This window comes from Pteronotus mesoamericanus, unplaced genomic scaffold, assembly GCF_021234165.1.
Source record: "Pteronotus mesoamericanus isolate MK-2021 breed Mesoamerican mustached bat unplaced genomic scaffold, CSHL_Meso_final contig_20, whole genome shotgun sequence".
NCBI lineage: Eukaryota > Metazoa > Chordata > Mammalia > Chiroptera > Mormoopidae > Pteronotus > Pteronotus mesoamericanus.
In genome coordinates, this window is record NW_026555085.1 from 61,958,390 (window position 1) to 61,974,077 (window position 15,688).

General features: G+C 39.8%; 1 protein-coding gene and 1 pseudogene across 2 annotated transcripts in view; both read right to left on the bottom strand.

Annotated features, from left to right (window-relative positions):
- The window catches only part of PDSS2 (decaprenyl diphosphate synthase subunit 2), a 249,313-nt gene that overhangs the window by 27,489 nt on the left and 206,136 nt on the right, over nt 1-15,688 (bottom strand). For both annotated transcript variants that reach the window (XM_054569790.1, XM_054569788.1), the window contains exon 7: nt 2,948-2,980. In XM_054569790.1, coding sequence (XP_054425765.1) covers nt 2,948-2,980 — 33 coding nt within the window. The remainder of the gene's footprint in view (nt 1-2,947; nt 2,981-15,688) is intronic.
- Nucleotides 8,289-8,893, bottom strand: LOC129067677 (60S ribosomal protein L15-like; annotated as a pseudogene).

Below are 15,688 nucleotides of genomic sequence, written 5' to 3' on the forward strand. Positions count from 1 at the left end.
CAGCACAGTGCCTCCCCATGGTAAGTACCAAATACACAGCGGCTGGGTGGACGAAGTGGGCAAAGGAATGAAGCTGGACCTCAGCAGTACACACAAGATAAGAATGCCCACAGCCCCCCAAAGAATGTTTCCTCTCAAATTTGGAATCGGCCTAAAAAGTAAAGCAGCATTATTCTAAATTGCTCATTTTAAACTAAAAACAAACAAACAAACAAAAAACTGAGGGAAGACCAAATAGGTCAAACGATTGATACTAGATTCTGCAGTGAGTTGGAGGCAGAGCTTGGTCTAGGGGTGTTTGATCTGTACACCCTCTTTCTTTTCTTCAAACTCTTCAAAATTGTTATGTGCTTCTGCAATAGGAAACCCTAAAGGAGTTCTCTGAGTCAAAAAGAAGCATTAATGATCAACAGTCACTCAATTGCCAAATTGTGATGTCTTTTCCTTCATCTTTTTGTTCATATATTAGCTTTCTTTTACTATCACAGTAAAATCCCAGCCTTTATCTCCAAACTAGTTTATTACAACCTTCTTCAACAATCTTCTCAATCTGGTTGATACCTGCAACATGTGTCATAAGCTTTCCTTCCTTCTCTGACTGAGATTAAAAACTCTACACTAGAGTCTCCTGCAACTAACTTCATGTGTCTTCTATTTCGTCAGTCATGGCCTCATTGACACTCACACACCATTTACCAAGTGCCAAGCACTGTGTTAGATACCAAGTGTACAAAGACAAATAAGACACTGTCCCTACACTCAAAGAGCTCACAGTCTATAACCTGTCTCATAATGGATCATTATAACAGAGAGCCAGTGCAGTGACTGAGAGATCCACAATGTATTGAAGAATGAAGGAAAGCACCTAATTCACCTGGGGAACCAGGACAGATTTCCTATAGGACATGGTCCTAAATTAAACCTTACGGGAGGAGCTGGGGGACCCAGACAAAGGAAAAGAACATTCCAAGCAGACGGGACAAATATGAGTGAAGGCAGGAAGAGCAGAAACAGTATGTTTTATGTAATTTGGTGTCGCTGGAGCCCAGGATAGAAGGGGAAGAGGCTGGAGAGTCCCTCTAGGGGGTGAGATCACAGAGTGCTTTATATGCCACTCTAGCAAGCTTTGAAATTGTTTTATATTGACAACATGGAGCTAATGAAAGGTTTGAAGCTAGTGTGAAACTGTCAGATCTGCGGTTTAGACATTCTGAGTGGTAATGGATTTATGGGGACAAAGGAGAGGCATGGAGACCAGTCAGTTGGTTTTCCAGTGGTTCAGATGAAAACACTTACATTGAGCAATGGAAGAAAGATTAAGAGGAGGGGTTGGATTCAAGAAAATTTAGGATATAAAATTGGCATGACTTGGTCACGGAACAGAGGGATGAGGGCGTAGGAGCACTCAAGGGTGACTTCTAAGTTTTTCACATGGTTGACTGGTGGGATGACAGGAGAGAGAACAAGTAACAAGGACCAGAGGTAGAACACTAAGAGTGGCCCCTAATGTACGTTATGGATTTTGGGTGATAATGACGTGTCAATGTGCATTCACTGATTGTGACAGATGCACCACTCCGGTGCAGAATATTGACAGTGGGGGAGGCTGTGCATGCGTGGGGTCGAGTGGGAACTCCCTATGCCTCTCACTTAATTTTGCTATGAACCTAAAGCTGCTCTACGAAATAAAGTCTATTATAAAACAAAAAAGACCAGAGATGTCGGGGAAGATGCTGAGTTCTCTTTAAGATGCACTGAGCTCCTTTGCTTGTGGGAGACCCCAGAGGATATGACCACAACCCACATTTGGGTATATGATAAGACTCAAGTAGACATCTAAGATGAAGTGATACATATGGAAGCCCTCCGTTTAGAGGTGCTCTGATTATCTAATTTTTCTTGAAGGAGGCAGAAGTTCGTGAAACAGAGATAAGGGACCGCGTTTCACACAAGGGAAGGAGTTAAAGGCATGGAGCCATGGTGTGCACCTTGGGGCTTCCAGGAGAGCACGGGGCTCCGGGTCGACCCTGAGAGAGCCCTGTGGGTTTCAGCATCTCCTGCAAGCAGAACCCTTACAGGTCGAATTTCTTCCTGTCTTTGGAGTGCAGGTGTGCTCACACTCTGGCTATTCCTGCTGTTGCAACAGCCAGATGCTTAACATGTTCCTTTAGCCAAGCAGCTATATGCATCCCACACACTTGCCAAAATGTTCCATTTGTCCCTGAGGGGAAAACAGAATGTGACCCAAATGTGTTCTTAGGCTTCACTGGTTAACTGAAACCTGAGCTCCCCAAGCAGTGTTTCACCAAGGTCGTGTGTCAAATTATCGATGGCACCTTTTTTCAAACCATTCCCTCCTGCCCCTACCCTGCTCTTCTCACCAGGGGATTTTGACCTTGGTGAAAGATGGTGTGATGTGGTGGGAACCTAGGCATGTGTGTTTTCAAATGCTCCACAGGTGATGTGAGAAATACTGCCTTTAGGAGCCGGAGTCTGCCCTGTATGGCGCTTCCCAGGTATGACCTGATGGTACTAAAAGCTCTCTTCCACCCACTGGCCAAAGGCTCTTTCCAGCAATGCTTTTTTGTGATCTTGCCCTGTTTATTATTTTTCCTTATAGCACTTACCCCACCTGGCATTATATTATGTATCCAATTAGTTTTTCGTAGCTATCTGTCTCTCCCACAGAGATTTTAAATGTCCTGAAAGACTGGATCCGGTTCACTGTTGTGTTCCCAGCACAAAACATGGTGTCTGGAATGAAGCAGGCGCTCAATAAATAAACTTATTGTTGAATGAATCTTGTTTTACCTGCTAATGCCTGCTACTTAACAGGAAATGTCCCTCAGCTTTGAATGTGATTATTCTTTTGACTTTTCAAATATAAACAAAAACCAAATACCAGATTGAAATGTAGAAAACTGTAGTATAAATAAAATCTACCTACCTTAGCATAGTTTAACCTTCCTTTCTCTTGAGCCTAAAATAGAAAAGGAAAAAATTCATTAGTTCTTTAAAAATTACTTAGTCCTTCCAATAATTTTTCTTCTCAAAGAATAAAAGTCAACTCCCTCTTCTTTTATATCCCTATATATTTCTATAATGAACTACAGTGATATATAGTATATATGTATATATGTCAACATATAGGGTACACATGAAACATTCAAACATATTGAAAAGCTGAAAGAACAGCACAACAGGCACACACAGTAGCAGACACATGACTTCATGCCTCCACAGTTTAGCAGTCATCCTGTAAGTCCTGAACAGCGATTTGCAACAAGTGTGCCACAAGAATTTTTAAAACATACTTGACAATACTTGCAACACTTGACAAGTTAGGGGCACTGACCTCTTGTCCCTTTGATTGTCAAACTATCAAAATAACAATAGCCAATATAACAACAGCTGTCCAGTGTGAATGAATCAAAACTATAGCTATTTTCTGTCAGATAGCAAAATACATGTTTTTTTGGTGTGCCACAGAATTTTAGTAGTTATGTGTGCCATGAGGTGAGAAAGCTTGAAAATCGCTGGCATAGAATATCTCATACATAACCACATGACCCTTGTCAAATTAAAAAACCTAACAATAATGCCATATCATCTAACATAAAACCCATATGCAAATTTCTCCATTGTCCTTAGAATATCTATTACAGTGTTTCTTTTCCCCAAAACCAGAATCAGGGTTCACACACTGCATTTGGTTTTTATGTCTCAGTTAAATGTAGACTAGACTAGCCTTCCCTATTTTTCATGAAATAAAAATAGAAATGATTAACTTATTTCATAAAAATTGACTTTTTGGAGGCCAGGGCAGCTGTCTTATAAAATGTCTCTTGGGATTTGTCATATTACTTCTTCATTGTGTCATTTAACTTGTCCCTACTTTGCTTGCAAACTGAAAGCTGTGTCTGAATAAGCTTGCTTAGGTATAGGTTAAACATTTTTGGCAAGAACGCTTCATATGGAAGATAATGTACTTCATACTGCATCAATTCAGGAGGCACAAAATGTGGGGCCGTCCCACTCTTAATAATCCGATAAATGTGACCCCTGGGTTAAAGTGGTGACTATCAGATGGTGCTACTGTAAAGATATGTTCCTCCTGTACAATTAGTCATCTGTGGGGTCAATTCTGTGACTTCCCTTGGCATAATTTTTATTATGTTGTATTATGTCCAAAAGGCCCCCAAGTCTACTCCCCACACCCACCAGGGATTAGCAGAGAAAGAAAAGGTGAAGGTGAAGGAGACACCCTGTATGAGGTCAGATTTTATTTTTAAAATATTTTTAATTATTAAAAAACAATTTAAAATCAACACATATACCCAAAAGTGTTATATATCTGCTTTTAGTATGATAGAGACAACTGATGAGTTATCTTCGCTGGTAGGGTCAGGTCATTTTTTTGCAGACTTAAAAAGAACTTCTCCTGCCACCTCTGCACAAAACAAGAGCCCTTCAACTTATGTAGTTTAAGTCTTGAGACAGTTTCTTCCTGAGTCCATAATGACACTATGCAGATAATAAACATGGGCAGATTACTTCTGTAAGAGAAAAGGCGAGGTTCATAACCTTGGTCTTGACTCTCATGACTTCCTTACGATCTTTCAAAAATGTATCCAAATATGCCTGAATTTTGTTTTTATATTCATAAATGTTATAAGACGACACTGGTCATGTATTAAATGTCAACACCATTATGAACCACTTTAAAACTGTGACTTGAACATTTTCAGTGAAACTAAAGGCCTCTGCAACGAATGTACTGTAAAAAGAATTTGGGGTTTTCAATCTGCTCTTTGAAGATTTTTCAGGGGGGCCTAAGATTCTCAGTGAATTACCAAGAGTTTGAACTTAGTCCTGACATGTATTATACCACAGGAATATGAGTCAGTTCTCGCAGAAATTTTAAAACTAAGATTATTCTTCCCTCTGCTCACATATTTTATATTTACTTGCTTGTCTGTTTGTCTATGAACGTCTTTCCCCAGAATAAAGTAGTTTGGTCTATACTGACAATCCCTCTGCCCCACTGTAGCTTCTGCAGGAGTGGCAGGGAGCCTTAAGCACATCTGTATAGTGCACTCATTAGCTACCCACTTAGATATTGTGCAAATGTGAACTGGCCTCGATCCTATAAATAATCCATGGCTTGTGACCAAAATTTCAGCAGCAGCATCTCACAATATGCTTACTCTTTAAGTTCTCAAACTCCCAGCTGTGTCTTGAATTCATTTCAGGTTAAGAGGTACCTGACATTGAGGCTGATCCTGTGGTCACAAGTTTTCCACCTTTTCAATTGTGAATCTTTTTCCTGTCTCTTGCTGATTATTGTGGATTTCTCAGACACAGTACTTTAAAAAAAATTTATTTACTTATTTTTAGAGAAAGAGAGGAAGGGAGGGATAAAGAGAGGGAGAGAAACATGGGCTCACACACGCCCAGACCCGGACCCAGCCTGCAACGCAGGCATGTGCCCTGACCGGGGTTCATACTGGCAACCTTTTGCTTTGTGGGACGACGCTCAACCAGCCTGAGCAGCACCGGTGAGGGCAGGCACAGCACTTTATAAATGGTGCAAAATTGCTTCTGCTCTCAAACAACTCCTACCTAAAAACATTTGTCATCTCTTCACTACCTTTAATTTTGTTTCTGTTCTACCAGCTCTTCTTTCTAGGTCTTCCAACATCCTCATCTTTCAGTGTTTAACACAAAAGACATGTTAAAAGTGTTGGAGATTGTACTTGTTGAAAGTTAAGAAGTTGAGGAGCTTTTGTATCTTGAGATTGCAAGGCAAAGTGTGGAAAAACTATATAATTTACAATGATTTAGGGCAGATTTTTCCTCCTGGAGGCATTGGACCATTTCCTAGTTTGTCTCATAAACAAGAAAATCAAGAGCAGTTTCTTCAGGTTAAGAGTGAACAGAATGCTGTTTATAAATAGTCCTAGTACAAACTTTTATAAAACCACTTTTTCCATCACATATTTTGCTTATAAATTGATCTTAGAGAATTCTATTATTTTGAAGTACTTGTGCTTAAGCAATCACAACTTATTTTCAAACTCACTTTATTTTGTATTCCTAGATTGGCTACCACCCTTTCACCCAGTAGAGATATACTTTGTTAGGGAGGATGACAGAGGAACACCATGTATGTAATTCATATGTGTTCAGTATCAGCCCTTAAATGTTTTGAAAGCTGAGAAATTAGAAGGCTACATAAACTGACAGCACAATTACCACAGCCATCCCAACCTGAACTGACTGTAACTACAGATAGGCAGCTCAACTGAATATCCTTCCATGTTTTCACAAGAAACATTCTAATCTGTGAAACCATGCCATCCTTGGTTGCTTTAGCTTGTACATTAAAGTACCATTTATTTTATAAAACAAATACTATCAATATTTAAGTCCTTGTGCAATAGGTATACTGAATAGTATATAAACGAGCTCTGTCCAGAAAGTATACAGTCATGTAATACGAAAAAAGGATATTTATTGAATAAGATACAAGAAACTCTGTACATATGGACAATGATGTCTCAGTCACCTTCAAAGTAGGCAACTTGGGATCTCACAGTTTTCCCAGTGGCCATAAGCTGTCCTTTCGTATTTTCCTGAATCGTGACAGTCTGAAATCTCTTCCTTTTCAAAGATGGTTTTAGTTTTGGGAAAAGCCAGAAGTCACAGGGCACCAAATCTGGGCTGTAGGGGGACTGAGTCACCTGAGTAACTTGATGTTTTTCCAAAAAACTCTGCAGGAGGTGCGATGCATGAGCAGGTGTGTTGTTGTGATGAAGCTGCCAATCACCAGTTGCCCATGGCTGCAGCCTTCGGAATCATCCCAATAGTTTCCACTGAGGAATGCTGAAGCTTAATGCAAAATTTGATGCAGATTCATTGCTCTACTTGCTCAGTCATTTTGAATGTGACAGTCACACAGTACACATGCTCTCTCAATAGCATCTACTGCCCCTGCTGGCTAGTACAGTGAAATCATCATTGGTCCCTCACGCGCATTCCAGTTCACTCTCCTTGGCTGTCAAGTTACACTGATGTCATGCAAACTGTTCTCATATTAATAATGGCTTGAATTTTTCCAGACAGACCTCATATATTTCCAGCTGTTATGTGGGTTAATATCTACATATGTAATACACATACCTGAAGTACACATTCTCATATAAAAATTTTCACAAAAAGCTTTTAGAATAAAAATATAGCAAATTAGAAATAGATGCAAATGATGATTTAATCCCCTACATCATAGCATTTCTCATTAACCTTACCTCTTCAATTTCTTTCTGTAAAACAGTTAATTTGGGAGGGAACATAGTTTCTGTTTCACCTGGTGGATGTCCATTCATTAAATAATTACCCATTGGGCAGCTATTTGGCCTAGGCACCAGAGACCCAGCCATGAAAAGAACAGATAATAATCTCTGTCCTCCTCGAGCTTATACTCTAGCTGTTTGCACAGTCTTGTTTAAGATGAACTTCACATACAATCTCCCTTTAGAATGAAGGCTCCATGACAGTAGGGAAAACCCCTCCTGTTCACTACTGTATTCCATGTCTAGACCAGTGTTAATATATAGTAGTTCAATAACATTTGGTGAATGAATGAATAAATGGACGGATGCTTTTTCCTTCTATGTGATGGTTATCAAGTACTGTCTATTCAGGAAACATACAAAGTAAAGTTCACTTTATTCACTCCTAGTTCTAGGAAACCTGGGTGTTAGGTTCAGAGCCAGTACGTAGCAACTGTGGAGATATTAGATTGTGCCTTACAGATCATTTTTACCTGTATCAAACAATACCATATTTTCACTTCATTACCCAGCTTCTATTTACAAGTAGACTAACAAAGGGAATCTACAGACAATAAAGTCAAAGAATTCATGTAAATCAAACAACAAAAGGGTAGAACTGAGAATGATCTAGTAGCCTTCTCGTAGAGGCAGTGGTTTAGTGTAAGTTCCTCAACCTTGAAGGAGCAGGTTAAAGCGAAGAGAGCCCAGAATGGTAGTCAGGAGACCTGAAAAGATTTCAAGATGCACCTCAAAGCCTCTGGTGCTAAGTAGGTCTTGTCTACGCAGGAAATCAAATGGCCTAAGATCTTAACTGTGACTTCCTGAGAGGATGAATATGCTGGGAGACAGAAAACATGGTTTCTAGTCCATAATAGGTTAATACCTTGAATTATTTATTTATTTCAACCATCCTGAATTTTTTATTAGGTAAGAATTTTACAAATACTACTTATATTAGCGGTAACGGTGGAGCTGGAGAGTATTACACCCTCTCCAAGCCGCATGGTGAAAACTACCAATAATGTGGTGGAACGTGTGCCTCTAAGGCCATGGTGCTTGCGGCCTGCAGATGTCAGCCCTTGCATCTCCCTGTGCTGGTGGGCCAGTGTGGTGGTCCATTGGGTGTCAGGATTCCTTCTGAGAGCCTTATGGAATGGATCAATGAGGATAAACTCAAAGAATTTGTACGTGGAATCTTCACCAACCCAGTAAAAATTCAGGACTCTTAGAGCCCCACAATTGTGCCCAACTCACTCAGCAAGACTGAAGGCTTCGGGCAAAATTTAGCTGGTTAACACCATGATGGACAGGCTCACCATAGGGTGCACCCTTAGGAACAGGACGTTTGTGACCACCACAGTGCACACGAATCTGACATATGATAGAGCCTTGCTTGGCCTTGTATCCCAGCCTGCGTGTTTTATCGGGCCTGGTGGGGTGAGGGGCCCTGTGGAACAGAGAGCTGGAGGTACTGTCAGCAGTGCACCCCGAAAAGGGAAGCGCATCACATCGGACTGCTTCTTCCTCCACAGTGCCTGGGTGTACTTGTAAGCGCCCATCTTGGCTTACCTGATGGCTGCAGCCAGAAGGAAAGCAAGAGCCTTCCTCCCTCAATCTCTTTTAGGCTCCCCCAATACCTTGAATAGTTTAAAAAATTTTATGTGGGCCTCTATTTTCTCATCTGTAAAATAAGATTACTGGACCAGAGCAGGCTGAATGTTCCCAAACACTGGGATGGCTGAATCAGAATCACTTGGGCAGCTTGTTAAAAATGCAGATCCTCTGTACTCTTGCCCTGAGATTCTGATTAATTTGAGGACCACTGGTCGAGCTTATGTCTAATGTCCTTTTTGACTTGTACTTCTGTATGCATCAGTGTTTACTTCAAAGGTTAAAAGAGAACATTATAAACTCCTTACGTATCAAGGAAAACGGAGTGCTGTAACTTCCCCCTTTTTCTGACACCTGCCATTTATCATGTGTATTTCTAGCAGAACAAGATTTTATTAAAATAACTTTCTCACTGGGGCCCAAAATAGGCTGATATAAAATAAATGCAAACCGTATTTCAACAGCCAGCAGTCCTGAACCTCTTCCTACCACACTGTTCATTTCCAGAAGCCACTGTAAATTCTACCATACAAAGCAATTCCCTAAGGGCTTCATCACTCGGATCTTTAAAAGGGATTTACTGATCTTTTTGCCTCCTGTAGCTGTGCTTCTTGTCAATCCAGGTCATAAGAAAAGAGTAATTTTTTCTAGTCTTTAGCATTTCACAGAAAATGTATGGTTTGAACTTTGTTTTATCTTAAAAATGTGAAATAGGGAGGACCCAAGATGGTGGCAGAGTAGGTGGAAACTACACTTACCTCCTCCCAGGACCAAACTGGAAGTACAACTAATATACAGAGCAATCAACCTGAGTAACAAACTGAAGGCTACCTGAAGAGAAGCCTTATGAGCAAGGATTTACAAAAGAATCCACATAATAAAAAGGGCTGTCCCCGTTCCCACAGGTGGTAGCTGAGATTCTGGAGGGATATCTCAGCTGCAAAGGCTCTCCTTGCGAAGCGTGGGGTCTCAAGCCCAAGCTGGGCTCCCCAGCCCAGAGAACCAGAGCTGGGGAGAGGTGCCCACATAACATCTGGTTGTGAAAATCAGCAAGGATTTTGTCTGCCAGGGAGAGATAGGAGTCTTCCAGAGACATAGGCGTCCCCTTAAAAAGCCAATGCATAAAATCTTGTTTACGGCCACTGACCCTGGGCTCTAGCAGGAGGGTGGAAGGGAAGAGAGTTGAGTGAGGAGAGACTGGTGTTCATGGCTCTGGGAGGGCGCCAAAGGGACAGCTTCCAGGCTCCCTGTGCTGAGTCTCTCTCCCACACTGCAGACACCATCCTTCTTGGGCAGAGCACTCTCCTCCATTTGGCATCAGACTTGGGCAGAGAAGTAACCCCACCCTCTGGACTCGCTGTCACGGCACGCAGTGGGTCTTATGCCCTTCTGGGGAGTCAGCTGCCCGGGCCAAGGGTGTAGAAGTCTGGGCAGACTCAGAGGGTGTCAGTGACTAAGTTGTGTGGCTTTGGGCTGGGAGCCATTTCTCCACATTCCCCTAAGTCTGACCAGCACCTCCCCCTCATAGGAGATCCACTAGCCCCATCCTTCCAACTCCTGGTGGCCCATCCTGCTGAGATCAGGCTCCTGGCAGAACCTGGAAGAGACTAAATTGTCTGCCTCTAAGACAGGGGCCATTTTCCCCCCACAGGCCTGGCCAGTGCAGATCCTTCCCTTCACATGACCAAATCTTGGTTTGTTTGGGCCTGATAAACACTGCTGGCCTCACCCTGATGACTTCCTGAGACCCTGCCCCACCACGGAGGTATACAAACCCCCAGAAGGTGGCAGCTAGACGGGGTATACCCTGAGACATTTGTGCTGTGGCCTCTGACCCAGCAGTGGCACTGAGTTTGAACCAGTATAAGTCTGGTAAACAACACTCGCCCAAACGTGGTGACTCACTGAGATCCTACCTCATGCAACTCAAGCACTGCCAGTGGCACTTTCAGTGACTAAGCCTAACAGGCAGTCACTAAACAGAGGCAGGCAGAGGCAGATCTTGGGGTGCCTTGGGACATTAGCTGATATGCCTCTGGGTCTGCTACTGATAAAAACCAGCCTTGGTGGACAGCTTGATCCATCCCATGAACACCCAGGTCCAGCAGACGCAGCCACAAACTGTGGATTGCTTTGTAGCTCCAAAGAGGTTGACAAAGGCCAGTCACAGTCAGCACCCAACATTGGCCTGCACCAGAGTCCCTCATAAAAGTCCCCATAACCAACACACCCAACGGCCAGCTTCAGACAACATCAGAGCAGGATCCAATTAGCTTCACAAGCAGCATATTCAAAGGGAGATCTCATATTCCAAGTCATGAAAAGCAAAGGCCTGCAACCAAGACTACTCTATCCAGCAAGGTTCTCAATTAAAATGGAGGGCTAAATAAGGAGTTCCCCAGAACAAAAGAAGGCTAAAAGAATATACCTCCACCAAACCAGCATTGCAAAATATGCTAAAGGGACTGCTTTAAGAAAATGAAGAAAATGAGTCTATGAATATCCAGTTCCTTTCACAGTACCAATACTTGATATTACCAATATTTCTGATACTTAGAATCTGACGGTGACAATGATACATTACTTTAATTTTTACTTTATTATTTGTTGAAACTAAACCTGTTTTTATATATTTATTGCATTTCTTTTATTTTTAAAAAGCTTTAAATGACTGTTTGGTATTCTTTATCCATTTTTTGATTAAATGTTTGTAGAATTCCACCCACGCCCCGCCTCCCAAAAAACTATTAACTCTTTTTTGGGTGTGTTGTAAATACTTTCTTATTCTATTACTTGTCCTTTAACTTTTTTTTATATGTACATTACTGTATGGCCTTAAATGTTTAATATAGTCATATGGTCAATATTTTACTTTATAGCTTCTGGGTTTGAACATTTCACTTCAGGGTAAGAAAAATATTATTTTGTATTTTCCCCTGAAACTCCTTAGATTTTACATATTGATTTTTAACTCACCTCAATATTTTTTGTATAATGCATGAAACAGGGCTCTATATTTGTTTTATTTCAAGTAACAGTGGTCCATGCACTTTATTTGTTGAATAAGCCTTATTTTCCCCACTGATTTGAAATATCAATTTAATCATATATTATATTATTAGACAGATATACATGTTTGTTTCTGAAATGCTCATTTTATTTCATTGATCTACTTGATTATTTTTGTGCTGGTGTCACGCTGTTTTAATGGCTGAGACTTTATAATGGATTTAAATTTTTTAATATTTTATAATAGATCTTGACATTAAAAAAATAAATAAAATCAATCTGCATTTAAAAAAAAAGAAAGAAGGAAGGAACTCCTACCCTTTATGACAACATGGATGGAACTGGAGAATATTATGTTAAGTGAAATAAGCCAGTTGGTGAAAGAAAAATGCTATATGATCTCACCTATAAATGGACTCTATTAAAAAAAATAAACCACAGGCATGGAAATACGGAGCAGACTGAAAGTGACCAGAGGCGATGGGGAAGGAGGACAATGGTGGAAGGAAAGAGAAGGGACTAAACAAAGAATACATATGAATGACCCATGGACACGGACAACAGAGTGGGAATTGACTGTGGGAGAGCGGGGCGGGGTAGGATGGGTGGAGGAGGAAAAGGGGGAAAAATTGAGACAACTGTAATAGAATAAACATGATTTAAAAGTAAAAAATAAGTAAAAAAATTTTATTTACAATTTCATCAAAAAAATACCTAGGAATAAATTTAACCATGGATGTAAAAGATCTGAACTTAGAAAATTACAAGACACTGGAAAGAGAAATTGAAGATAAAAATAAGTGGAAGCATATACCGTGTTCATAGATAGGAAGACTTAACATCATTAAAATGTCCATACTACCCAAAGCAATCTATAGATTCAGCACATTTCGTATCAAGCTATCAGTGGAATATTTCACAGAATTAGAACAAATATTTCAAAAATTTATATGGAACTACAAAAGACCCCAAACAACCACAGCAATCTTGAGAAAGAAAAAACAAAGTTGGAGGAATCATGTCACCTGATATCAAACTATAGTACAAGGCCATACTGATAAAAACAGCATGGTACTGGCAGAAAACAGACATATAGATAATGGAACATCACAGAGTCCAGAAATAAACCCATGCCTTTCTGGTCAATTAATATTCAACAGAGGAGGCAAGAACATACAATGGTGTAAAGATAGTCTATTCAATAAATAGTGTTGGGAAAATTGGAAAAATACATGAAAAAACATGAAACTGGACTACTTTCTTACACCATACACAAGAGTAAACTCAAAAGGGATTGAAGATTTAAATGTTAGACTTAAACCATAAAAAAACCCTGGAAGAAAATATAGGCAATACAATCCTGGACATATCTTGTGGCAGTATTTTTCTGGTATGTCTCCTTGGGCAAGGGAAGCAAAAAGTTAAACAAATGGGACTACCTCAAACTAAATAGTTTTTGCATGGCAAAGGAATGCATCAACAAATGAAAAGACAACCCACTGACTGGGAGAACATATTCACCAATGATACATCTGATAAGGGGTTAATATCTAAAATTTATAACGAACTTAAAAAACAACACAAATAAACCACCCTCCTCCAACAATCTAATTAACAAAAGAGCAAAGAACCTGAGCAGACACTTCTCCAAAGAGAATATACAGATGTCCAAAAGAAATATGAAAAGATGCTCAACATCATTAGTCATCAGAGAAATGCAAATAAAAACAAGGTATCACCTCACAACTGTCAGAATGGCTGTTGTCAATAAATCAACAAACAACAAGTGTTGATGAGGACATGGAGGAAAGGTAACCCTTGTGCACTGCTGGTGGGAATGCACACTGGGGCAGCCACTGTGGAAAGCAGTACGGAGTTACCTCAAAAAATTAAAAATGGAACTGCCTCATGATCCAGTGATTTTACTTCTGGGAATTTATTTTAGGAAACGTTGATACACTAATTTGAAAGAATATATGCACCCCTATATTCACTGCACTGGTATTTACAATAGCCATGATTTTGAATCTGCCCAAGTGCTTATCAGTAGATGAGTAGATAAAAAAGCTGTCATACATTTACATAATGGAATACAGTTTGGTCATAAAAGAGAGGGAAATCTTATCTTTTGCAACAGCATGGATGGGCCTGAAGGATATTATGCTAAGTGAAATAAGTCAGAGAAAGATAGGTACCATATGACTTCACTTACACGAGGAATGTAATGAACAAAATAGAATTTTGGTAACAAGCAAAACAGAATTAGACTCATAGATAGAGAAGAGAGAGCCATCAGAAGGGATATGATATGGATTGGGAGGACAGTGAAGAAGGTGAAGGGATTAAGCAAACAACAACAAAACTCACAGACACAGACAAGAGTATAGTGATTACTAAGAGGTAAAGAGGGGTGGGGACAGTTAAAAGAGGATAAAGAAGAGATAAATAACTTGGGTGGTGAACACACTATATACTATACAGATGATGTATTATAGTATAGAATTGCATATCTGAAACCTATATAATTTTATTTACCAATTTCACCCCAATAAATCTTTGAAACCCATGTGAAATAGACAAGATAGTATTCCAGTGCTCATGACATTGGAGGCTTCCTCAGACAGCTATAGTGAGTACTGTAAAACAATATTCTGCACAAAAGCAATAACAGCCAGCACCCTCAGAGGATCCACAGAGGGATTAATTCCAAAGGTTTATATACCAATCTCTGCAGACCAAAGCCAGATAGATTCCCTCTAGGTAAGTAATGGATGTACAATGTGGTCTTTTACTTTAAGAAACAAATGCTTTTTTATAAGTCAGATAACAAAGAAGGATTGGATGGCATAAATGAACTGTTTCCAATTTCCAACTACTGTTATCTGGACTTGAAAGCTGGATATGGGGGAACCTTTTTCTAAAAGCAGAAAACTAATATTCCACAGCACAGAGTCCAGAAATTGCTAGAGACTGATCATCTCTACTTATCACATTATTCTTCTCCAATGCTATCAGCTATATTTTGGAATAACAGTCTTTTTGTTTTTTTAAAAAAGATTCCCTTCTTAAACCTTCAATGGAAACTATCTTTCCCTCAAACTTTTTAGTTGAAAGAACATAATAAACATCCTTTTGCCCTCCAGCTAGATTAACCAATTGCTAGTGTTTTGCAATCTTTTCTTTCTAGTCTGGATGATCATTTGCTGCATATTTGAGAGTAGGCTGTAGACATTACAATGTCTCATCACTTCAACATTTATCTCCAAAGAAAAAAATGGTGTTCTACATAACCCAAACCCATGATCACATATCCAAGAAGTATAACATTTATTATAATATTTGAGATAAAATCCATATCCAAATATTCCAAGCCAACCAATAATGTTCTTCAGAACTGTTTTTATCCCAATCCAAGATAAAATTAAAAACCATACATTCCTAAGGGATGTCATGACTTTTTAATCTCTACTCATCTACAACAGTCCACACACTCCTACATTTTCTATCTTTCATAATATTGGCATTTTTTAAGAGTCCAGGTCAGTTGCTCTGTAGAATGTCCCTTATCTTGGATTTGTCTGACCGTTTTCTCATGATTAAAGTTAAAACATTTTGGCAAGACAACTAGTTGATGCTGTATACTTCTCTATCACATCAGGAATCATGCAATATCAGTTTGTCATTATTGGTGAAACTAAGTTTGTTCAATGTATTTAATAAGTAACCTGTGGGGA